General features: G+C 39.9%; 1 protein-coding gene across 1 annotated transcript in view; it reads right to left on the reverse strand.

Moving 5' to 3' along the window:
- The window catches only part of FLT4 (fms related receptor tyrosine kinase 4), a 336,901-nt gene that overhangs the window by 134,437 nt on the left and 175,801 nt on the right, over window positions 1-26,663 (reverse strand). The window contains exons 3-6 of the mRNA XM_089670245.1: window positions 3,872-4,137; window positions 3,226-3,335; window positions 1,798-1,960; window positions 324-463 (exon numbers count right to left, since the gene is read on the reverse strand). Coding sequence (XP_089526371.1) covers window positions 324-463; window positions 1,798-1,960; window positions 3,226-3,335; window positions 3,872-4,137 — 679 coding nt within the window. The remainder of the gene's footprint in view (window positions 1-323; window positions 464-1,797; window positions 1,961-3,225; window positions 3,336-3,871; window positions 4,138-26,663) is intronic.

Genomic DNA, 26,663 nt, shown 5'->3' on the forward strand with positions numbered 1-26,663 from the left:
TGTATATACAGTATATGCTTGTATAGAGTATATGCACATACAATTGCAAGAAAAAGTATGTGAACCCTTGGGATTACGTGGAGTTTTGCATGAATTGGGCATAAAATGTGCTCTGAACGTCATCTAAGTCACAACAATAGAAGAACACAGTCTGCTGAACATAATACTACACAAACATTAGATGTTGCCATGGTTTAATTGCACATAACATGTAAACATTCACAGTGCAGGGAGGAAAAAGTATGTGAGGCCCTAGCTTAATGTACATAAACAGTTCAATTCACTAATCAAGGATAACAGTTTAGAAATATATACAATTTTACCTTTTTGCCAGGGTAATCCCAAGTAAAGTAGACTGGAGTATTAAACTCAGCAATCACAGTACAGTTCAGTACAAGTTGATCTCCTACTAGCAGCTCGACTGTATCCTTAGGAGACAGGTACATGTCATAGAAATGATAACCTATAAATAAATATAAACATATATAAATATACTGTAGTACTGAAGAGAAAATGAAATCAAAAGGCTTGTGAAATAAGGCAGCACAAAAAGTAATGTGCAAAACTCTTTATTGACCAATCAGATTTGCTTATGCTGAAGTCACAGAAGTTAAACATTTTTAATGGTTGAAAAATACATTTGATTGTTAAGGGATAACACACTCTGCATAGTTCTCTTCACCTTTTTGAAAAGGCTAACTCCAGCTAACGTGTTTTAGGTATAAACAGAGAATGGAAGAGCTAAGATGTGTACAAGGTTTTTATTTCTATCTGTGACTTCAGTGTGGAGACCTTTTCTTATGTTTCATCTCTGTGGCTCAGGTGGTTGTGGTTGCTAACTGGGCAGGAAGCCATGGACAGCAATAAATATATCAGGAATTCTAACACTCACTTATTCTACTAATCGTATTTACTTTCTCGTACATTGAGGGACACAGGTGGCCTTCAAACTTCAGGTTATACTGCTGACTGCTGAGGATTAGACATTGGCAAATAGAAAAAGTGTAGAGCAGCATGGAATAGCTCCTCCTGCTACTAGCATGCCTCAGTTTTTTGCTATTGTCCTAGGAGGATGGAGGCCTTTTCTTCAGCTCTGCCTAACCTATTTCTGTTAACATTTTTTCCCCAGATTTTCAAGGCTACCATCTAGTTATCTGTTTATACGTTTTGTAAGTTCTACCATGTGGATGTTTTGGCCACATCTAATGCCAGATTCAGGTGTAAGGTCCCTTAGGATTGCTGAGCTGCAGGCAGCCCATAGTACTCTGTTGATTTCTTGGGCTTGTTTGCATTTCCTTTCCTTGTTCCCCACCCCTCCATTGGACTGCATTTGGACACCCTGAAGGTGAAAGACTTTATGTAGCCTTCAATACAAGAGAAATAAAATAGGATTTTTGCACTCACCATAAAATCCATTTCAGGACACAGTCTCAATCCCTCTATGTTAATGTTCTCATTACTGTTTTGCTACAAAACTGAGACATGCTGGTAGTAGGAGAGGTTATTCTGGGCAGGTCTAGAGCTATTTTTTTTTGTTTGCCAATGCCTAAGCCTCCTGATTCATTCAATAGATTTAAAGAAAATAATTTTACAAGTGAGTAGAAAAATCTTATTTTTGTCTTTATTGATGTTGCAGAGAGTTCCTATGACTCCTTGTCATGATAGAAAGTAAGGGGAAATCTCCTCAACAAGGATACAAAACTTGCTGGTGGTTCTATTCCTTCCCTGCTCTATCCAAAAGAAAATGAACAGTGTTCGCTGAAGCTGGTATGCATATAGATTGGTTTTAATCCCTACCTGTAAAATGAACAAGGAAATAATTAGACAGGTGTTCCTTCTTGTCAATGATTGTCCTACATTGTACCATAAGATCATTTCTTATCCAGTCAGCAGGGACCAACATTCCTTCCTTGTTGTCCCATAAGACACTCTTGCCATCTGGTGTAATAACTGAAGTATGCTAAAATAGAACACATTGATACATGAATGTTGTTTATATCAAGCATTTTAACTGGATATCGACAGGAAAACAAAATGATGATTTTTTTTGTATTATGCAGTACTCAGGCTTTTCTCTAACGCTCCCATTTACCTGCCCCCCTACTTAATGTTTTAAAGTGGAACACCAGTCAACACTTATTTATTTTTAAGTTGGAGTGGGAAAGGACTAAAACTTCTGTTTACAGTCCCACTGGGCAGACGTTCCTCAATTCCTGTGTGGCAACTGGAACAGTAATTGAGGTGAAATTTCTCAAGGGGACACAGCCAGTAATGAAAACCTGACAGAGGTTCTGCACAATTCCTCCCACTGATACCGACAATAGGGCACTCTTCCTTTCACTAATACTAACAACAGGGCACTATTACTCCCATTAAAACCAATGATGGGGCATTTTCCAATTCTCACTGGCCACAGTCTGGCCCTCCTAAAGTGTGAAGGACAGTAAACTGTCCCTCTGTTTAGAAAGTTTGGAGGCCCTTTCCCTAATAGATAGAAAACACTCTGCTCCTGATAATCCTTTTGCCTTTATGATTACAACCTCCTGTGCTTAGTCAATGAACTCTTGTGAAAATTCTTCCTAAAGGACAAGTATAGTAAGCCTAATAGCCTACCTTCCCCTTAAACATTAAGTAGAGAGTGACCTGCACTCAGTGTGACATCAGTCTTTGACTAGTGATCTGTTCTTTATACGTCCTAATGGAAAAGCCATCTTTATTTAGGCTTGGAAGCATATAGCTGTGCTACTGGGGCCTATGTACAACAGTCACATAAGAGGAGGACAGGTGTGTCACCTGATGCAACATAGTATATATACTTTGTATAAGAGCAGAAAACATCAACATTGACATTGTGGTAAGGAAGCCCATTCATTTAAAGTTCTCAACACACCATGACTGCCATTTTAATGCACACCTAAATGTTTTTTGTTTAAGCAGCCACAATGTGTACCGATGGTCACATGTAGTACACTTGTAGTGCACTGAGAAGTTGCATTAGGATGCCATTCAAAAATCAATGGCACTGCAGTATGTTTTGTACTACACTGTACATTGCGGGTATCCTGCTCATTATCACACTACACTCTTGCCTATGTGGTTTCAAAATTTACCTGTTCTTTAATGTGAGAAGGTTATAATCATAAAGATGAAGACATTATAATAATAGAGTTATTCTTTTCTCATGTTGTTCATGGTTAACAGACAGATAGATCTACTATTGCATACCGTTTTCAGAGTAACATTTAGGTCTGGAATGGACACTTGACATGGGACCCTGGTAGTATTTTTATTTATTAAAAGAGTTCCGGTTGGGTTGATGAACGGCTTCTTCCAATCTGAAATTTAAAAAAAAAAGCATAAGAATGACAGGAAGGTGAAGTTGAAGTCCTAGTCCACAAAAGGTAAATGTTTCAGAAAGAGAAGAAAGTCAAAATCAGACATAACATTGGAAGGATTGATGTGTATTTAGGGCAGAGTAGACACCTGCCTGCTCACATTTTTTTTACTTATGTCCAAAGTTTGTCTACCTGGTATTCTGGGTTGGACAACTGTAGGTGGTTAGGATTAACAACTAATGTTTTTATCACTGGATGACTTCTGCAGTAAAATTCCCTGATTTGTTTATGGTACAACCGTTTACTATAACTGTTATGGAGAAAAGCAAGATGTTATAGTGATATGAGTGAGACTTCTCATAATGCTCTCATTTCTAGATGTCCGGCACAATATAATAAATTGATGGGTGTCATGGGATTTTGGTTCACATATTGCATCCAAGTCCTGAGAATCCTGCCTATACTTGGTAAGAATGGCAAAGGCTTCCTTGCATTCAGAACAGAGGAAACAAACCATTCAAATATTTTTGTCTTACCTTGTACAAAGACATGAACACTTGCAGCAGTGGCGCCTTTAACCTTAGCATCAATATATTTATAATGGCAGCAATAAGATCCTGAATCGTCAGCAAGGGATCCTGTTATTTTGAAGAGTTTGCAGTATGGCTTACTGGATGTAGCTTCACAGTCTTCTACAATGACATTTCGAGTGCTGTTTGGGTTACTCAGCTCCAAGGCTGAGTCCTTTGTATCAGATTCTATAATACCTCCTGGCCAAGACCACTGCAGGGGCAACTGTCCCCTAGGTAAAACAAAAAGATGCTGTTGCAGTCAGTATGTCAATCATTAACGATCTGGAATGACATACATTACAACTAAGCAATTAACACTTACAGACATACAGTATTTGTAAAGCAGTGACTGTGACATTTAACAAACATTCACAAGAAGCGAATTGTTCTCCTTATGTGAAAACACACAGACAAGAAATATTCACCTGCAGTAAATGTTTTTACTGCTTTATACATATACATTTAAAATGCAATACTTGCCATCTATTGTTGGCAACTAGGCAGTTCATACTGCAGTATGGCCACTCCTACCCATTCGGTGGCAGACTTCTGAACTGTTGTAGACTGGACAAGTTGCACCAAGTACAGTTATTGGTGTTCTGCAGTAATGTTGAAGTTTGTTTTGTGGTGACTGTCATGCTTTGTTTTTTGTGAGAAAATTAGTTGCTTTTAAATATATTTTTATATATATATATATATATATATATATATATATATACAGTGCTCAGCATTAATGAGTACACCCCAACAGATTTGTCAAAACCTTTCCTTTCCTTTCCTTTCAGAATCAACATTTTCTATGGAGCACTATACAAATGCAGGCTATTGATTGCAAACGAGATTTGTTAATTTCAACACACAAAACAGTATTTTTCCTAACAAATTTATTCAAGACCATGTTGTAAAAATGAATACACCCCATTGAAAGTCTTGGGAGCAAAGCTAAATTGTAGACAATAAATCCTAATTAAAAAGAATTCAACTATAGCTGAGTCAAATTATTCATTAAACAGGTTTCCAGCAAACAGTTGATTATAAAAGTGCGTTACTTAACAAAGAAAACCCCTTCCCATTTCATGCTGCCAGCAATGGCACCACATTGAAGAGAAATGTCACAAGGCCTGAGAAAGAAATTATTTCTTTACACAAGAAAGGTGAAGGCTACAAGAAGATCAGTAAAGCTTTACTTATCAGTCAGAATTTTACGAAGATGGAACTGCAACCATCTCACAGAGACGTCCAGGCTGCCCATGGCAGTTAACACCTCAACAGGAGCGTCTTCTGGGGTGATCATTTCCTGTGACACAATACGGTGTACACTGCAAAGGAAAGGCATGCATAGGTGTGTCCACAAAGGAACCTCATGCAGAAAAAAGCCCACCTAGAATTTGCCAGGACCCATACTGAAAAAGAAGAAAAGAAGAAGACTAGTAGGACTCTGTACTCTGGAGTGATGAGAGCAAGATAAATGTTTTTGGAACTGATGACTTCAAAACTGTATGGCATTGCAAAGGAGAGGAGTACAAAGAAAAATGTATGGTGCCTACAGTGAAACATGGTGGTGGCAGTGTTCTTCTCTGGGGCTGCATGAGTGCTTCTGGCATTTGGGATCTTCATTTCATTGATGGTATCATGAACTCACAGATGCACTGCTGTATATTGAAAGAGAAGATGCTACCATCACTCCTTGCCCTGGGACATCATGCACTTTTCACATAACAATGATCCAAAACACATCTAAGGCCACTATTGCATTTATGAAGAACAGGGTGAAAGTGATTTAGTGGCCAAGTATGTCTCCTGATCTGAACCCAAGCGAACAACTATGGGGAATTCTGAGGAGACAAGTTGAGCATCACTCTCCATCAAGCACAATATAAGCCCTCCAAAATGTAACTCCAGTTTTTTGTTTTGTTTTACAAAAAACTCAATCACCTCCAGTTTTTTGTTTTGTTTTACAAAAAACTCAATCACCTCTAGGTGTCCTTTATACTGTACATTATAAGGATATTAGCAAACTTTGTTGCCAATTCCCACTATTTTCTGCTCTGTAATATTAGCTGTTTGTTTCCATTTCTATGTGGAAACCTAAGCCTTTTTTATAACTCCCGCAGCAAATCTCATTGTACCAATAAGGAAAGCTGCAATGTATCTATCCCTTTAGAAGAGCAGAGAACGTCTGGGGCATCTCACCAAAAATGAAAGTCCTATTGTATGGGATGCCTAAAATTTGATCTCTGAGAGGCTCTAAAAGAGGTCATTCTTGAAGACTGGAAAAAAGATAGATGTTGCAATATGTCGCCAACTTGTTCATTCCATGCCTAGAAGACTTGGTGCTGTCCTTATAAATCATGGAGGTCATACAAAACACTAGATGGAGTAGTTTTTGTTGTGGGGTGTATTCATTTTTGCATCAATTAATATGAACAAACCGGAGATTATGTAATCTAAGTTAAATTATTAACCTTACTTTCATGTAAAAAATGTTCTATAAAACTCAGTTTTGTCAGAATTTTGGAAATTGTTCTTGTGTTCATTGAGATCTTGATTAAAATCTTACTTTTCAAAAGGGGTGTACTCATTTATGCAAATAATGATAATGGCTGCAATAACTGGAAATAACTGGAAAGATCTCTTCACATAAGTCTACAAAAGATTTAGCCTGCCTGTAGGTGATTGAAAAAATGGCATGCACTCAAAGCTGAAATGTAAATTACCAAGTCACGCTGACATGTAAGTAAATCTTGCTTTCCATTCTGATCTGCTGCTATCCACAAGCACAGTCTGTGCTCATAAACATTATCCTGCACATTCCCGTAAGCTGAACATCATTAGAAGCCTTTGCAAATGTTATCAACCAAGGCAATGACTATTTTAAATAGCTATATTGCTTTGTGTCCTAATAAAAATATAAGCCTTTCAGTAAAAGAGTGCCCCATAGCTCTCATGACAGAAACAGATTTTAGGGTACCGAAGCCAGAACCCAAACAAAATAATATTTAGTAACTGCCACGGGCTACTGCACTTTGCACTAGCGCTTAAAGTGTCAATGCTTTCAGGCTGGGGAGATCATATATGTTGCCATCATTAGGTACCTGCTGTTGTACAATGGTTTACATTAAAGCTGAATTCCAGACAAGCAGTTAAATAAATACACATGTGTGAACTATCCTTGGCTCCAGCCTCCTGATGCTTGTTTTTGTTTTGTTTTTTGTATTTTTGTATTTTTTTTCACTGCTCAACAGTGATTTTGCATTGTGGGACCCCAGCACAACTGCGAGCTAAGCGTTTGGCTCTTGGTTGTGACATAGCTCCATTCTCTTACAGGGGAGAGTTTGACAGGCAGTGCCACCAGTCAAACTCGCCATTTCCTATTAGCAATGATGTATCAATGTTTACTCACCTAAGCAGCACAATGTCTGCTTGTAGATGAGCAACTAGGGAGCTGCAAAAATGCTGATCAACCACCGGCTTTTACCACGAACTGGCTATCTGTGTGAAAGAAGCCATAGCTTTAAAAGAATTTAGACTTCTGTTCATCAATTTTATAGGATGTAATACAAGTGAATTGAGACTCCTGAGTTGCCATCCCTAGATTTCTTATATCATTGATCCCTGTCCAAGTCAAATTACATTTTGATAGCAGCTTCTTTTTAAGGATTTTTATCCACTGCCAAGGGATGATAGCCACTGGGTCATAGGATGAGTTGAGCTATCGCTATTATCAAAGTACTTTGGGTCATGGGATATATGGATGTTGGGTAGGTGCAGAGTGGTGTGGCGGGCAGTGAGCACACACAGTCCCAATTTGCCAAGAGCAATGTATTGTTTTTTAAATTTTATCTTTTATTAAGTTTTTCATTACAAAAACACAACCATTTATCATTTACATGTAAAGTACGAACAATTCTCTTAAATATCCTGTCCCAACCTCCCCCCGTCCCCACCCTCCACACAACCCACCCCAGTCCATATCTCTCCAACACTCCAGTTCATGTCTATATCCTTTCTCCTCAACTCTCTCTTCCTACTCTTCTTTTTCTTATTAATCTTTCTTTCCCTCCGACCTATCTTTCCCCTTTTCCTATTTCTGCTATGGACATACAAAACATTCCCTTTAAATCTCCTACCTCGGATAAGATCACTGGGCCTCCCACTACTTTCGTATATTTTCCAGATGTCTTGAAGTCAAACCGTCTTCCCCATTCCTTTCTAAATTTTTCTATTTTACCTTTGTCTATATGGTATAACTCCTCCATCTTGTTTATATAATCATCCCTCTCTAACCAGCCCTTAAGCTACACTAATTAGATGGTATAATACACTATTTTTATACTGCTGCACCGGTACATCTGACCTATAGAATAAACACACCCATGGATCCTTCTGTATGGTTGTCCCCAATATCTCTTGTAGAAGTTGGATTATCTTTTGCCAATACCCCTGTATTTCTGGACAATCCCACCATATACGAGCCATTGCTCCCTTAGCTCCACATCCCCTTCAACAGAGCGGTGAGACTTCTACTCATTGTCTATGTGCAACACTCGGTGACAAATACCATCTCGCTAAACATTTATAATTCATTTCAACTGTGTTCATATTTGTCAACCCATGTGTTAATTTAAACATTTTATTCTTCTGTGTTTCATTCATTTTTGTTCCCAGTTCCCTTTCCCATTTTTCTAAGAACAGAGGAGGACCCGCATCCCTCAATTCAGTAAGAATCGTATATATCCCAGGAGTGACATGTTTTGGAGCCATACATCAGCCCAGTGAGTTATACTTTCAATCCAGTTGTTTGTGTAATCCATCCCATACTCTTAACACCTCCTGTGTAAGCGTACTACTAGTCTCCTCCATATTACAAAATGTTTGTGGTATCCAAACAGTCCTCTCTAATCGTGTGTTACTTAAAGTGCCTTCTATTTTAACCCAACTCTTACCCTGTGAATGTGTCCAATCTAAAATTTGTGACAGTATCACCGGAGTGTAATAACTCTTATTACACAGAAGTTCATACCTAATTATTGGCATCTTAATAGCCCATATATATTTAAGTATTCATTTTTTTATTATTGCAAAGAATGATTTTGGAATGTGAACTGGGAGCATATGAAATTTATATAGGATTTTTAGGACTATCACCATCTTAACCAAAGTTATACGCCCAATCCAAGAGACCCTTCCCCTTGAAAGTCTTCTCAACTCCTTTATTTGGTTTATTAATGGGATATAATTTACCCGAGATATGTTTTTATAGAAGGGATCAATTTTACTCCTAGGTAGCCCAATTCCCCTTCCCTCCATGAAAATGGGAAATCCTTTTGTAGAGTCTGCATCTCCTTCTTAAAAAAATTAATATTCAAGTTCTCTGATTTTATGGGGTTTATTTTCAGATTTGAAAGTTCTCCGTACTCTTTTAATAATCCCATTAGGTTAGGTAACGTTAACCCAGGGTTCACAATATAAAACACTTTATCATCAGCATATGCCGCTACCTTATGCTCTGTCTCACCTATCTTAATCCCTCTAACATCTACACTATTTCTTACCGTCGCCAATAAAGGTTCCAAGGATAAAACAAATAATAACGGGGATAAGGGGCATACCTGTCTCGTACCAATGTACATCCTAAAAGACTCAGAGAAAGACCCATTTACCTTAACTGCCGCTGTTGGTCCATTACAGGGCTCCTTTATCCAACCCATCATCTTCGTACCTATTCCCCAGACCTCTAGGGTATATATAATGAACCCCCAGTTTACCCTGTCAAAAGATTTTTCAGCATCGATCGACAATATAATTGTTGGTATTTTTCTCTTTTTGCCTTCTGTAAGAGAACCAATGTTGTTAGACCATTATCCCACCCTTCCCTTCATGAAACAAAGCCAACTTGATCTAAGTATATACATTCAGGCATCAGCTCTTTTAGCTTCATAGCGAGCGCCTTCGCAAACAGTTTTGTATCTACATTATATTTAGAAGTGATATAGGTCTGTAACTAGCACAAAAACTATATTCAAAACTTGGGGACCAATAGGTCTTTAAATTTCTTATAATACCCCACAGCATACCTGTCGGGTCCTGGGCTCTTCCCCCCCGCTGTATTCTTCAATGCCTTATTAATTTCCTCCTGAGAGATAGCTTGTTCTAAAGACACAAATTTTTCTTTTGCTATTATTGGTAGATCCGCTGCCTTTAGATATTCCAACTGTTTCCCCCTCTTTTCTTCCTCTGTAACTTTTGAGTTCTTAGATTTAACATCATATAGCTTATTATAACATTTTTGGAACGTTTCAGCAATATTGAAGGTGAAGTAGACCAGTTCTCCTTTTTCGTCTTTAATTTTTTCAGTATAATTTTTTGATTTATTTTCCTTAAGTCTTTTCATCAAATATTTTCCTGGCTTATTCCCCCACCGATATCTTTCCTTTGTAATCCTATTGAAAATCCTCCTTGATTTCTGTTCCAATAGATCTTTTAACTCTTCTCTTTTAAGTATGATCCTCGAATAAACCTGTGTCCTGTCTCTTTTTATGTGCCTGTTCTAATCTATACAGTTCTTCCGTCACCTCCTTATTTTTCTCTCCCATTCTTTCTTTTTTTTTTGCACCTGCGGCTATCAGAATTCCCTCACATATGCCTTGTGTGTCTCTCAAATAGTGGCCACGAAGGCTTCCTCAGTTTCATTTAGCAGAACAAATTGCTCTATTTCCTCCCTTAGTTTCATCTCTATTTCAGGGTCTCATTTAGTCTCCACATTACCCTTTTGTTCCATTCTCCTCCTAAATTTAATCTCGCCGTGACAGGAGCATGACACAATTTCAATATTAGATTTAACCAATGAGTCCAATTGTTTATGCTCGATCATTATATAATCCAACCGTGAGTACGATCTATATGCCTGAGAGAAGAAGGTATAATCTTTTTCTCTAGGATGTTTCACCCTCCATGTATCCATTAACTGACTTTGATGTAACCTCTTTTTCAACATTCTTAGTTTTTACCTCCTCCTCTCTGCGCATTCGATGACGTATCCATCCATGGGTCAAGACAGAAATTAAAGTCTCCTGCCAAGACCAACGTCCCCCTCTTAAACTCCATAATTTTCCCCAACACTCCATACAGAAATACTTCTGGAATCTGATTCGGGCCATAAATATTAACAAAGGTATAGGTTTGTCCCCATATTTTCCCTCTTAAGCATAGAAACATGCCCTCTGGGTCTGCCAATCTCTCCTCCAGGACAAAACCCAAATTTTTTGAGAACCCGATCACTAGTCCTTTAGCTCTCTTTATTGGTGAGTCCACATAGTACCATATTGGGTAGTACCTCGAGTGTAGTTTAATATTGTTAAATGTGTCTCTAGTAAAAACACAACATCTGCTGAGAGTTGCTAAACCTCTCTAAGTAGTTTATGTCTTTTAGTAGGAGAATTTAACCCTTCCACGTTATATGTCATAAAATTAATCAAACTCATAACTATCTAATATTTCTATTCTCTTTCTTGTTCGGAGGGGAAACGGTATATACTATCCATCTCATTTACCTTCCCCCCCCCCACCCCACTCTCGTCCCCTCATCCCACTGCTCCCCCACTCCCCTTCCTTCCCTCTACCCCCCTCCCACCCACCCCAACCCTTACTTAAGTTATTAAAAAACCCTGGCTTATACATTGCCCTGGAATTTGACGTGGGATTCCCCCACTGATGATTCCTGATTTGGGGTAACACTCTGAACATGTTCGCCTACTCCTGCCCCCAGCTCCCAGCAAGGGGTTTAAGTGTTTAATATCCCATTTGGCTTCCCGATGCCCCACCATCTCTACCTATCTTCCTTGAAGACCTATTGGGGGCACGAGGGGGTGGGGTTGGGGGTGAGAAGGAAAAAGGGAGAAGGGAAAAAAAAAGGAGGAAGAGGGAGGAAAACCATAGTTCATCCTCCAAAACATAGTTAGTTACATAGTTAGTCTGGCTGAAAAAAGACAAACTTCCATCCAGTTCAACCATCAAAAAAAAAAATTATAATCCTATACCTACAATTGATCCAGAGGAAGACAAAAAAACCAAGCAAAGCATGATGCAATTTGCTCCTGCAGGGGAAAAAATCCCTTCCTGATCCTCCAAGAGGCAACTGGATATTCCCTGGATCAACTTTACTTATAAATGTTAGTATCCAGTTATAATCTGTGTATCTGAAAAAGAATCCTTTTTTAAAACAATCCACTGAGATGGCCAGAACCAACTCTTGAGGGAGTCTATTCCACATTTTCACAGCTCTCACTGTGAAGAAACACTTCCGTGCTTGGAGATTAAATTTCTTTTCCTCCAGACGTAAAGTGTGCCCCCCTGTCCTCTGTGATGACCTCAGGGTGAATAGCTCTACACTGAGTTCACTATATGAACCACTGATGTACTTATACATGTTGATCATATCCTCCCTTAATCTACTCTTCTCAAGAGAGAATACATTCAGTTCCTCTAATCTTCCTCATAGCTGAGCTCCACCATGCCTCTTATCAGTTTGTTGCCCTTCTCTGAACTTTCTCCAGTTCCCCAGTGTTCTTTTTATGAATTGGCACCCAAAACTGAACTTCATATTCAAGATGAGGCGTTACTAATGATTTGCACAAGGGTAAAATGATATATCTCTCTCTCTGGAGTCTATACCTCTTTTAATACAAGAAAGGATTTTGCTCGCTTTAGAAACTGCAGTTTGGCATTGCATGCCATTATTAAGCTTGTGATCTACCAGAACTCCCAGATCCTTCTCCACCATTGATTCCCCCAGTTGTACTTCCCCTAGCATGTATGATGCATGCATATTATTAGCTCTCAAGTGCAGAACCTTACATGTATCAACATTAAACCTCATTTGCCACATAGTTGCCCAATTAAACAGTGCATTGAGGTCAGCTTGTAAATTGAAGACATCCTGTAAGGACATTATTCCACTGCACAGCTTGGTGTCATCTGCAAAGACTGAAATGGGATTTGTAATCCCAGACACTATATCATTTATAAATATATTACAAAGTAAGGGTCCCAACACTGAACCTTGGGGTACACCACTGACAACCCTAGACCATTCAGAGTATGAATCATTAATCACTACTCTCTGAATACAATATTTTAGCCAGTTTTCTATCCATTTACATACAGATTTTTCAAAGCCCCGTAGACTTTACCTTACACTTTAGCCGTGTGTGGGAAACTGTGTCAAATGCTTTAGCAAAATCCAAGTATACCACGTCTACCACCACCCCTGTCCAAGGTCCCTCTCCCACTGACCCCCACCCAACCACCCCTCCCCTTATTCTGTCTATCTTCTCTTTTTACTCACTGCCTGTCACCTCTCTTTTTTTGACCTTCCACTTTCACTTTCATTTGACCCTTCCAACCACTCCACAATTCCCATATTCTGCAGTTCTAATTTTTCACAAACGTTCTTCTGGGAATCTTAACCTTGCCAATTTCCTGTCTTTCCACCCGATCAAACATTTGGAATCCCAAATTATAATGAATTATTTTTTCCTCATCTGGTCCAATAAGGGTTTCAATAATCTTTTTCTAGCTAATGTCTTCGAGACAATGTCTGCGAAGATTTGTAATTTTGTTTCTCCAAATTGTATTATTGGAGTGTCCCGCAATTTTTTCCATATTCTTTCTCCTTTCTCTTTCTCCTCATAATGATGGCATTGAACAATCATGTCTCTAGCTGTGTCTGATGTTATTCCTGGTGGACGTCTTAATCTGTGTATTCCCCTAATCTTCAGAGGATCTGTGGCTGGTCAACCTGTCAGTGGGTTAAACGCCTTCTTTAATTTTTCCCAGAGATCCTCTTCATATGAATCCTCTGGGAGGCCCCTAATCCTTAGGTTATTTTTTTCTCTCTCTGTTTTCTCGGTCCTCCAATTTAAATGACAGCTGTTTATGGACATTGATAATTTTATATATATTTTTATAGCGCTGCACCTTTTATTTGACTTGATTTTCTGAAGGTTTTTTATTGGTTACATTTGATGCTATAGCTGCTGATTTTAAGAGAGCTCACTTTTTTCCTTCATTTTTACTAGAATACAGACTAGATCTGCCTATATGCGTGCTACTGAATCACTGCCATCTTGCAAATGGTCTAACCTTTACTGCCCTGATTGACAAATGTACTTGTGAGAGTGAGGTCCACTGTATCCCTTCAGTGTGTCCTTTGGTATGTCACCAAAAGGGTGAAACTACTTTAGCTCTTAGAGTTAACAAATGCAATGGTGTGACCTTCCTCTCTACAGTCAGCTGATTGGACAATGAAAATATCATCAGCTCATGGTTAAGTGATCATATCATGCTCTCTCCTCCTGTATTCCGTATCATATTCTTTATCAGTACATGTGAATGTAGCAAAGCCTGATTAGTTCTTAGGGCTGTCTCTCCCTCTTCCAGTGCTGCTGTAGGCAGGGGCCAGCCAAATGTCAATCCATGTGTAGCCACTGTGGTTTAACAGAAGTCGATCTAACCACCCTGTTGTTATATTCTTGTTCAATCAGCACTTCAGGCTATAGAATGCAGCACTGATCAGTGTATTCTGAATGTAAAGTGGATTAGTTTTGCATGGATACTCAGCTGCATAAAATCATGTTTTTATATCTGTCTGTAGCTCAGCCCTAACTTCATAAGCTTCAGAAGAGTCAGTTGCTTGTGGGTATGATCGTGACTACTTCATAATTAAACTGTATTTTTAAACTACTGTTGCACTGGATCATGATTTTTAAGAAGGGGCTTCTCATAGCTGTGCCATTTAGGTACAGGTCTGTGATATTTTGGTGCTGACATCACCAATGCCAGAGAAGGTATGTATACATCAGTACTGTTTAGGTTAGGTTAGCTTTGCCAAAGTTTTGATCTCCGGGGTTATATTTCGGGAAATAGGTTGATAGTGTTAATAAACAGTGGCGAGTGAGTTTAAAGCAGACCTTGCACCCCTTATGCAAAGTCCACCTATACAGTGAGGGCCCCTCCCTCATCTCAATGTGCTGCATAGACATCACCAATTTTCCAACGAGATACTGGGAAATTCCAGATACCGATAATTTTGCATTTTGCTAAAGCACAATGCAATAGTGTCTTCTCAACAGATTTGGGCTACTTAATAGTCTCCAGGATCTCATTGGAAGAGTGCGGACCTTACGTTTGTCTAGGCATTGTGGGCAGAAGTCAAGTCAGGGTAATATATATATATATATATATATTATATATATATAAATTTGTGCTGGGAATTAAGGTGCGGGAGGGGGCCTTGCTTAATGAGCAAGCCTTGCTACTTTTTTTGTGTTAAAAGCATCACACTGAGGGGTTGATTTACTAAAACTGGAGAGTGCAAAACCTGCTGCAGCTCTGCATGGAAGCTTCCAAGTTTTATTGAACAAGCTGAAGTTAGAAGCTGACTGACTACCATGTACAGCTGAACCAGATTTTGCACTCTACAATTTTAGTAAATCAACCCCTAAGAGTTAATGTGTGGGGATCTGGCTCTGCTAAGTACCATACTGTTTCTTTTTAGGATGAAGCCTTTCTCTTGCTGTCACATCCCATTCTGTTATGTACTTTTTAAATCTCTAGTTGGATTCCAACACTGAAAGACATAATATTTTAAGTGGTTGTTAAAAAATCAGTAAACTGTGTACTGGTGCACAGGGGAAGGGTACTAGGAGTAAATTTTGTACAAGAGTTCCCTCTTTTGTACATTTTAGATATTTTTTATTACAGCTTTCAGTGACACCTTTTTGACTTTCTACTTTGTGCTTTCCTTACAGCATGAACCCATTAGAGATAACATTTCAATTCCATGTTATAAATCACTTTATAACGCATGTAAAATCCTATCACGTTTATAACATTTCCTCATTGCACATTCACTCTTCATCTCATGTTTAATGACTGCAGAGGGATTTAACATACAGAGAAAACATTCTGAGAAAAGTAGCTGCTCCATTGTTGTCCACAGCAGCCCTATCATTCCTCGCCAGCGATGAAATGTTCTCGGAACTCAAGCTGATCTCACACCAAGACTGTATGCTGAATCAGGACTTTGTGGTTCCAAATTCATGACTCAATCACATACTAGAGATTTTACTAAAAATAAGAAAAAATATCCCCCCCATGCAGGTTGAAATCCTATTTTCTCTGCTGGATGAACATTTGTTATCTCTATACGGCACCTGCACCATACTGATTTCACAGTAAAGAGGGTTAATGTAATCCAGTCTTTTTAGGGGTGGTCTGCAGTTATGATATCGCATGGCACAGCTGAATTCAATTATAGAAGCAGAAGAAAGCATTATAGGCATCACATTTGAATCAGAAAACAGAGGGGAGAGATGAGACGATTGGCTTATATCCACTGAAGTTCTTTAGTGGGGAGAAAAACAATATCGACAGCCACCCTAGATTAGGAATGAATTATAATAAGGTCTCTTGACTCCAGCTAAGGATTCCCACCTTCAATAACAAACAAGGCCCTGGAACAGGTTACGTGTGAATCGCAGAAATAGCATGAATAATGCATTTAGTGACTGTGGAATGAAAAGTGAAGCTATTTGAACTCAGGGCTTTCTTCTGTAAAGGCGCCAGTTTCAAAAACGTTTTCAAAAAAGTTCACTTCAGAGCACTCTCTATTCCATTGCAGCATAAAAGAGGGGTTCATGTGGAGGAAAAGATGTAGACAGCATGTCATTTCTAAAGGGCAACATTGTGGCTAAGTGGTCAGAACACTGCATGGAGTTTTATGTGTGTATGGGGATTCGTTTCAGTGCTCTAAAACCACAGTGGGATGTTATTGAAATATAAATTGGCCCTAGAGTGTGTGTTTGTAGTAAAATCTTTAGCTTGTAAGTTCCTTTAAAGAAGAATTCCAGGTATGGCATTTTTTAAAATGAGACCTGTGTAAAAATAAAGTGATACTCTAGTGAATACATTGTATCATTACCTCAGATATATCCATAGTGCAGTATTTCCTTTTCTGTGACTAAAACGGTTTTGCACTCATGGCTTCCAAAAAGTGTCTCGCTAGCGCCAAAGCTGCTTTTGATGAGCTAGCAAACAGCAACAGTGATTTGAGTGATAGTGACTCATGTGGAAATTTGTCTTCAGACACCGACATTGAAGACAGCGCCGAATCTGAAATTGACATCAGTGATCTGCGAACGTGGTGCATTATTGATTGCTGTATGCCAGCGCCACCAAGATTCCCGTTTACCGGCGCACCTGGTATGAAATTCCACATTGAGGGTGACAACCCCTTGGCGTACTTAGAATTGTTGCTGACCGATGAGGTTATTGAAATAATTGTGACGGAGACAAACAGGTACGCAGCGCAACAATTAGCTGCTCCATACAGCTGGTTTTCAGGAACTAGAAAGTGGGAACCTGTGATTAAAGAGGACATTTAGCTGTTTCTCGGCCTAATTATTCTTCAAGGAGTGGTGTGGAAACCGCTGCAGAAGTGGTATTGAACACCAACAAAATGCTTGCCATGCCGTCCTTTGGCAAAGTCATGTCAGAGTACTTTTTTTCACTCATCATGAAATTTTTGCACTTCCCAAACTAAAGAAAATTTGGGAAGTCTCCCCAAATAAGTCTCAGAAATTTCCAGCAGAGCTATGTGCCAGAGAGAGACATCAGTATAGACAAAAGTCTAATGGCCTACAAGGGAAGGCTCAGTTGGGTACAGTACATCGCATCCAAGAAAGCACGATTTGGTGTCAAATCCTACCTGCTGTGCAAATCCTCTACTAGCTACATCTGGAACACAGTCATTTACCCCGACAAAGGAACAAAATTTGATCCAAAGTACAGAAAATATGGAATGGCAACATCTTTCGTTCTGTCACTAATTGAGCCTCTGCTAAACCAAGGTTACTGTGTAACAACGGACAATTTCTACACCTCTTCAGAACTTTACAAGGTTCTTCTGCAGCACAAAACGGATGCCTATGGAACCGTTAGGGCTAACCGGCACAACCTGCCATCAATGTTTGGAAAAAGCAAACTGAAGTCTGGAGAAATAGTTGCCTGGTAGAAAGGCAAAATGATGGCACTGAGATGGTGGGAAAAGAAGGATGTGTGCCTAATGAGTACCATTCATAATGCCTCCAAAGTGATGGTACAGTCAAAAGGTGGGAAAAACATTCAAAACCTGATTGTGATGTCGGACTGTGTGCAGTCCCGTGTTTCAAGATATACCACACCAGGGATGTTTTCTAGAACAAAATGCAGTGTCTATATAATATTGTTTGGACAGCGTTCCATGTGTTTGATTTGATTACATTATTTAATTTATTATTATATTATTATTTTTATAAATATTTATTATATTATAATTTATGATTTAATGTATTAAACTTTATCACATACAGGATGTCTACTAGACTCTTGTTTAAACAGATTTCAGTGAGTTATTCCTAAGAATTACAGGCCTACAATAAAAAAAGCAACATATTTCCATTAAAAACAATGTACCGCTTTGAGCACAGAAATACTGACATAATCATACAGCTAGGGAGGTTAAACATGTCCAGTAAACAAAAAATTAAAAAATAAAATTGTGTTATTAATTTAGGTCAAAATGTATTCTGCTACATGTCTTTGCTAAAAAAAAATCCCAATACGTGTAAATTAATTGGTTTACCTGAAAGTTATAGCTTTTACAAATTGCGGTATAGATATTGGATTTTTTACTAGTAATGGCTGCAATAAGCGACTTATAGTGGGACTGCGGCGGGCATTCTGACACTGGGGGAACTGACTTGGTGTCACTGACCTCCCCAGTGACACCAATACAGTGATCAGTGGTAAAAAAAGCACTGACACTGTCTTAATGGCACTGGGCAGGAAGGGGTCAACATGAGGGGCAATCAAAGGGTTACCTGTGTTCTGTGTCCTGTTTTAATGGGGCGGCGGTGTGTTGGTGCTTCACTGTGCTATGCACAGCCATCCAGAGCAATATGCCCGAGGAGGACTGTTAGTAAACAAAGCCAGGACCTGGTGATTGACAGCCGTGGCCTCAAATGGCGGCGCTGGTAGAGCGCATGCGGCTTGCACACTCCCCTACACGCAAATACAAAATCACGTATATATACTTCACTATTGGCCACTACTGCACTTGAGGTAGCCCTACTACTGTTTATGCTGATCTGAATGAAAAATATCATCTTATCTCTAGTCCCTACTGTTAATCACTTTGTATGCTAAATTGTGTTATTACCATTGCTAATCAATTTTATGCTTGCCTAGTTACCAACCATATTGGGTTGTAATATATTAGGTTTGCTTTTGCTACCAGGTTTGGTGCCTGTTTTCTTTGATATAGCACTACTATCAACCATATTGGGTTGTAATATATTAGGTTTGCTTTTGCTACCAGGTTTGGTGCCTGTTTTCTTTGATATAGCACTACTATCGGGGACTAATAGTTACTTTTTAGTGATTTCCTGTTTATTATACACTTGTACACTCAACCAGGTCAGAAGAGAACCCAATCTATCCATTTCCATTGCTGATGGATCCAATAATACCTGTTGAAGTAACTAGATATTCAGCTGATCCATATCCTTGCTTTATGAAAAGCTTTGCTTGATTATTCCAATATCGGCTATAAATTGGCTTCAAGTGATTGTAAAGCTTGGGCTTTTTTCATTAAAATAACAAAAAATAAAAAAAGTCACAGGGAACTCCTTAAAATCAATACTACTGCCTTTGGATCTGGTATTGATTGTAAGGAGGAACCCCATGCGATACAAAAAAAAAGAGTGTGAGGTCCCCCTAAAATCCATACCAGACCCGTTGGAACTGGTACTGATTTTAAGGAGGAACCTCATGCAAAAATCCTAGCCAGACCCTTATCTAAGCACACAGCCTCGCAGACCAGAAAAGAGGGAAGCAGGCATGCTGCCCCCACTCCTGAATCATGCTAGGCCACATGGTCTCAACATGGGGGGGAGTGCCCATGTTGATGAGGACAAGGGTCTCTCCCCACAACCACAGGGCCAGGGTTGGGTGCGGGTGATGGGTAGACTTATCAGAATCTGGAAGCACAAACAAATATCTGACATTCTAAATCTAGATCCTTGTCAATCACAATGAGCAATGCCCACTAATCACTGAAAGAAAAAGCCCGCCAATCTGTCGTACTCCGTGCCACTAATGACAGATTTCAAATGCTGAGCATATTTCTATATGAAGATTAAACTTTTTTACCATTTTTGTTTAATAAGCATAAAAAATTACCTGTCGATCCTGCCTGAAATCCAATGAGCTGATAACTTCCACTGCTCTTTTCCACTGCTGCATTGTTATCAGTTAGCATTGCTCCCATTTCTTTTCTCTCTGCTGACTACACCCCCCCCCCCCCACGATGTACTGGAGATAAGTAGACAATGCTGGTATCATGTGGTGAGTGAGTGTTGTTACCCTAAAGCAGGACATGTGTTACCAGTAGAGTCACCAGGTGAAAATAAAGAAAAAGATAAAAATAAAGAAAATTAAAGCTGCTTGACATCCTGTTGCAACATGGGTAAATTTTTGTTCTCCATTTTAGCTTTAAGCACAGGAGGCCATCTTCTCAGGGTTATACTACAGTCCACAAGAGAGGTTTGGGGAGAAATACCTTTAATGCATGCATAGATCAGTAGTTAGGTTGGTAATTCATTTAACATCTCTCCTCCTAAAAATGACCTTGGTTTTATAGTAATTAAATAATTCAGTAAATCCAGGCATAAGTACACAAAGAAATAGCTCCATTTTCTTTGTCACTTTGCCTAGCAATGGCCGCCAAGGTTTCCGCCTCCTGGAACTCTAAACTTGTGGTTTAGACTTGTCATCCAAAAACCCTTAATGGATTTTCTAAACAAAAAAAAGAAAATGCATTTACAACGTTCTGTTTTGTTGTGTCATTGTTTTTCACTGTATTGTTAATGGGAAATTATACTGTGGTAGCATTGACTTCCATAATGAGCAGCTCCAGGGTATTAACATGGAACACAAAATTGTTCCATGTGTTTTCACTTGGCCACTTGGAATTTTTACTTTTTTTGTCAAAAGTAAAATGAATGTGTTTTACATCTATAGCAGTATTCTTTTTACGTATATGAATAGAGTGATTATTTGAGATTTCTCTGTCTTATTGAAGACCCCTTTTATCAAAAAATATCTTCATTTTGTGTGTAAAGGTGCAGATTCAGTCCCCTGCTTGACTTTTCTCCAGGCTTCTAACAAGTAGCTCTTTCCCCATTTCTGGACAAGGAGCTCTTTCCCCACCACCTGTCAGGGAGCTCTTCCCCCACCTCTTGACATAAATTTGGCTGTAAAGGTTGAAGGTTTTATACCTTTCATGCATACTATGCATGAACACAGTAAACTTTCTGTGTGCTGCTCCCCCCATAGCCATCCTAATATTCTTCTGAGCCCCTTGTGCACATGAGTCTTGGCTGTCCCGGGTCTCTCTCTCCTCTTTGTATCTGGACCGCTTAGCAGTGGTGTGGTGCTTTAATTTAATTTCTTTCGTCATTGGCTGAGACACAGTAGCGGGAACCATTGGCTCCCGCTGCTGTCAATCACAGTCAGTGAGAAAATGAGGAGAGAGTTCAGGCAGGTTGAGCCGTGGCTCTATGTGTCTTATGCATGCATAGAGTGGGGCACGGGAGCAGTAACGCATCAGTGCCCTCATACCAAGCAGCTTGCTATTGGGGGCACTGGTCAAGGGCAGGGAGCCAGGAGCACAGGCGGGGGCCCCAAGAAGAAGAGGATCGGGGCTGCTTTGTGCAAAACTTGCACAGAGCAGGTAAGTATGCCATGTTTGTTATTTTAAAAAAACAAAAAACTTTAGAATCACTTGAAGCTCTTTCCCACATCTTGTCAAAGAGCTTCTCTCCCCTCATCTCCTGATAAGAAGCTGTTCCCTCCTCTTGATAGGTAGTTCCCCCATCTCTTGACAGGGAGCTCTACTCCCACCTCTTGACCTAGTACTGTTTCCTGACCTCTTGTCAGGGAGCTCTTCCGCCACTAAATGGCAGGGAGCTCTTCATCACCTCTTGACACAGTAAACCCTTTCCTCACCTTGACAGGGAGATTTTGCCCTACATCTTGACAGGGAGTTGATCTACCCATCTCTGTACCTCCCCACTCGACCTCTTGACAGGGAGCTGTACCCCACCTCCTGACAGGGAGCCCCCCCCCCCACCACCATTTGACAGCAAGCTCTTCCCCCACCTCTTGACATGGAGCTCTTCCCCTCCTCCTGACAGGGATCTCTACCCCCACTTCCCTTAGGGAAGCCCCTCCCCTGTGTATTGACAGGGAGCTCTTCCCCCACCCTTTGACAGAGAGCTCTTCCCCTACCTCCTAACAGGAAGCTCATTCCCCACCTCCTGACAAGGAGGTCAACCTTGCACCTCTTGACAAAAAGCTCTCCTCCCCCTCCTTGTTAGGGAGCTCTTGACAGGTAGCTCTTTCCCTTCTCTATGACAAGGAGCTTATACCCTTTTAATTGGCAGGGAGTTCTTCCCCTACCGCTGGACAGGAAGCTTCCCCCACTTTGATAAGGAGCTTTTCACTCACATCTTGAAAGGGAACTCTTCCCCAGCCTCCTGGCAGATAGCTCTTCCCCCACCTCCTGGCAGGGAGTGATCCTCTCCCACCACTTGTTAGGGAATTCTTCCCCCATCTCTGGATAGAAAGAACCCCCCCCCCACCACCAACACCTATTAACAGGGAGACATTCCCTCACCTCCTGACAGGAAGCTCCACATCTTGAGAGGGAGCTCCTCTCCCCTCACTTCTGTGCTCTTTCTCCACCTCTTGTCAGAGAGCTTTTCATCACCTCTTGACAGGGAGCTCTTCCCCCACCTTTAGACAGGGAGCTTTTCCCCGTGTCTGAACAGGGAGCTTCTCTCCCTTCAGCTCTGGACAGGAAGCTCTTCCCCACTTTTTGACAGGAAACTCTACTCACACCTCTTTACATAGTGCTCTTTCCCCATCTCTTGTCTAAAATCTCTTCATCACCTCTTGAGTTCTTTATTTACCCCGTGACAGGCAGCTCTTCCCCCACCTCTATACCAGGGGCCACTTTCTCCACCTCCTGACTTGGAGCTCTTCCCCCAACTTATGACAGGGTGCTCTTGGACAGGGAACTTCTCTCACCATGATAAGGAGCTCTTCACCCACATCTTAAAAGGGGACTCTTCCCCAACCGCTTGGTAAGTAGCTCTTCCCCCACCTCCTGGCAGGGAACTCCTCCTCCGCCTCTGGATGGGGAGTTCTTCCCCCATTTCTGGATATAAAGATCCCCCCCCCACCACCCGGCAGGGAGCTCTTTCCCCATCTCTTGACTAGGTAATTCCCCCTTCACTTTTGGAAAAGGAGCTCTTCAACCACATTTTTAAAGGGAGCTCTTTCCCAAACTCATGGTAGGGATCACTTCCCCTCCTCTAGATAGAGCTTTCTTCCCCCATTTCAGGAAAGGGATATCTCCCTATAAATTTTGCAGCACATTACCTTATGGAAAAAAATTGTAGTATATATCCCATTTTTGGCACTGACTAGACTAAGTCTGCATGTTACAGAGGTGAAGCACATTGACTAGGCATGTGGCTTTAAAATATAATGCATATTATAAAATGTTGTTGTAAATGGAAAGCTATTTTGACAGGTTCTCTCAACCAAAATGCAGAACAAAATGCTGTAAAATTGTTTGTGGTGTTTGTTTTTATCTGTTATTTTCTGCAGTTCAGTCAGTAAACAATTAACTGTGGCACACTCAATCAATTTTTTATCCAAATATCTTTACACTTGCACATATTCCCTACATTTTTCGACTGTTGAAAATGACAGACTAACTGACAACTCCAGAACTGCCTGCACTCCTGAGCTTTCTTATGTCTACATTGACTTGGTATCAAATCAAAGTTTTTTTTTTTGTTTTTTTCTGCCTTTTTGGATTATGCCTTGCTTTGCATAGCAGTTCCATAGCACAGTAGTTAGTAATACAGATGACTATTCCACATTCCTAGGGCAAGTATCCTTAGCTTCATGAACATGAAGCTGAGTTAGCCTTTTTGGGATGGATGTGTTCCAATATTATAAAATTTTATTGAATTTAAAATGTAAAATCTGGTTTGTAACTTTCTTTGCAAATATGCTTTAGATTAGCTAAAACAACTCCTTAGGAGCAAATAAATCTCTGTATATGCAAAAAAGAATTAAAGTGTATTAAAAAATGTTATGTTTAGTTTTGGATAGAGTAGGGAATGGATAGAGCCATTGCTGTGTTTTTTTTTTTTTTGCTGTCTGTTTCTTTTGGAATGATTTTTCCCTTATATCCCCAAACAGGAAACAGTGAGAACTGTCACCAGAACAAGTATCCAATTTGAAAGATGCCCCCTCTATCTTTGCTGTATTGACAGCCATAAGAATTCAGGCCTTCCATCAGTTTAAGCCTCCATGAAAATGGTCATCAGGACAAATACAGAGAAGGGGCATGTATCCCCCAGCAGAGACATAAGCAGCAATAACATAAATTTGCAGAGATTCTAACCCATTGTTTTCCTACCCAAAAGTAAAAATGGAAAAAGATACACTTTAATTACAGCTCTACTCTCATAATGGTGGCACCAGTATGAAGTTGAGCTGTCATTTTGTGCAATGGTCTGTATAAAAATTTCAACATTGTTTCCACTAACTGGACCACCAACTAGCCATGAAGCTGTTAAAGAGAATAACATTTAAATTGGGTAGAGTGAATCAGAATTAATTCTCCAACTTGGTGAGTTCCGAAATTTCAACTTTTCAATACTTAGTGTATCCAGAGTTATATTTCCAAAGAAAACTGGGAACGCTTTCAAATTCAATTCATTACTGAGCTGGAAAAACAGTGCCCTCCACCTTGGATCCCGGACAGGCATAAGTGATTAGTGAAATATTTTTCTTTTTTTTCTCTGGGATATTAGGTCCTGGGGCTAGGATCAGAAAGCAGTTAGCAAGCCAAGGGCTCTGTATTGGAGAATCTGAGCACCTGAAGTTCATTTTAACTGACAAAGTCTATAATTGACTTCATAAATATGCTGTTTATCGAACAGCGAATACTAAGTTACATAACATTCAGGATAACCAGATAAGAAACACCCCTATATCTACTCAGAAATGTAGATAACTAATAGAGATGTGCATGACGAAAAAATTAGTTTCTTTTTGGATTAATTTGTTAAGTAAATAATTTTGTTTTGTCATATTCTTTATGTTAGAATGATTTGTTACTAAAGTTCGTTTCATATATTTGGATTTGTTTCATATTTCGTTGTTCTAAATTGATTTGTATTTTGAAGGTTATTTCGTAAGCTTCAGATTTATTTGTTATGTCATTATGTTATTTTGATGACCTTGATGCGATTTGCATTCGACTTGTTTGCGACTTCGATGGGACTTTGATGTTCTGCTCGACTTTGACCAATCATAACAATACAGACTGTGACAATATTATTGAACTTATGAAACCCTCTGAAGTCCCAAACAAATTAAACAAATAAACACAAATTAAGTTGTTGTTTTTTGTTCAAATTTATTTTGGATTAGTTGACATTCATTACTAATGTGATTTTGAGATTCAGATACATCAGAATCTCCGGATAACAAAAGTTACTTCTAAATTTCGATTCGTAACGAAACAAATTGCACGTTTAATAACTAACACATACATTATATTGCCAAAAGTATTAGGACGCCTGCCTTTACACACACACGAACTTTAATGGCATCCCAGTCTTAGTCCGTAGGGTTCAATACTGAGTTGGCCCACCCTTTGCAGCTATAACAGCTGCAGTTCTTCTAGGAATGTTGCCCACAAGGTTTAGGCGTATGTCTATGGGAATGTTTGACCATTCTTCCAGAAGTGCATTTATGTGGTCAGGCATATTCATCAAAAGGGGTTCTATCGGGTTGAGGTAAGTCAAGTTCCTCCACCCCAAACTCGCTCATCCATGTCTTTATGGACCTTGCTTTGTGTACTGGTGCGCAGTCATGTTCGAACAGGGAGGGGCCATCCCCAAACTGTTTCCACAAAGTTGGGAGCATAAAATTGCCCAAAATACCTTGGTATGCTAACGACTTAAGATTTCTCTTCACTGGAACGAAGGGGCCAAGACCAACCCCTGAAAAACAACCCCACACCATAATCCCTCCTCCACTAAACTATACACTTGGCACAATGCAATCAGGCAAGTTCCGTTCCCCTGCCAACTGCCAAACACAGACATATCCATCAGTTTCCCAGACAGAGAAGTGTGATTCATCACTCCAGAGAACACGTCTCCACTACTCTAGAGTCCAGTGGCGGTGTACTTTACACCATTGCATCTGACGCTTTGCATTACACTTGGTGATGTAAGGCTTGGATGCAGCTGCTCGGCCATGGAAACCCATTCCATGAAGCTCTCTATACACTATTGTGCTCATCTGAAGGCCACGTGAAGTTTGGAGGTCTTTAGCTATTGACTCTGCAGACAGTTGGTGACTTTTGCGCACTGTGTGCTTCAGCATGCGCTGACCCCACTCTGTCATTTTATGTGGCCTATCACTTTGTGGCTGAGTTGCTGTTGTTCCCAGTTGCTTCCACTTCATTGTAATACCACAGTTGACAGTGGAATATTTAGTAGCAAGGAAATTTCACGGATGGACTTATTGCACAGTTGGAAACCCTTTAACAGTACCACGC

The sequence above is a fragment of the Staurois parvus genome, unplaced genomic scaffold (assembly GCF_062004578.1).
Source record: "Staurois parvus isolate SC_StPar_1 unplaced genomic scaffold, SC_StPar_1.0 ptg000088l, whole genome shotgun sequence".
NCBI classification, from domain to species: domain Eukaryota; kingdom Metazoa; phylum Chordata; class Amphibia; order Anura; family Ranidae; genus Staurois; species Staurois parvus.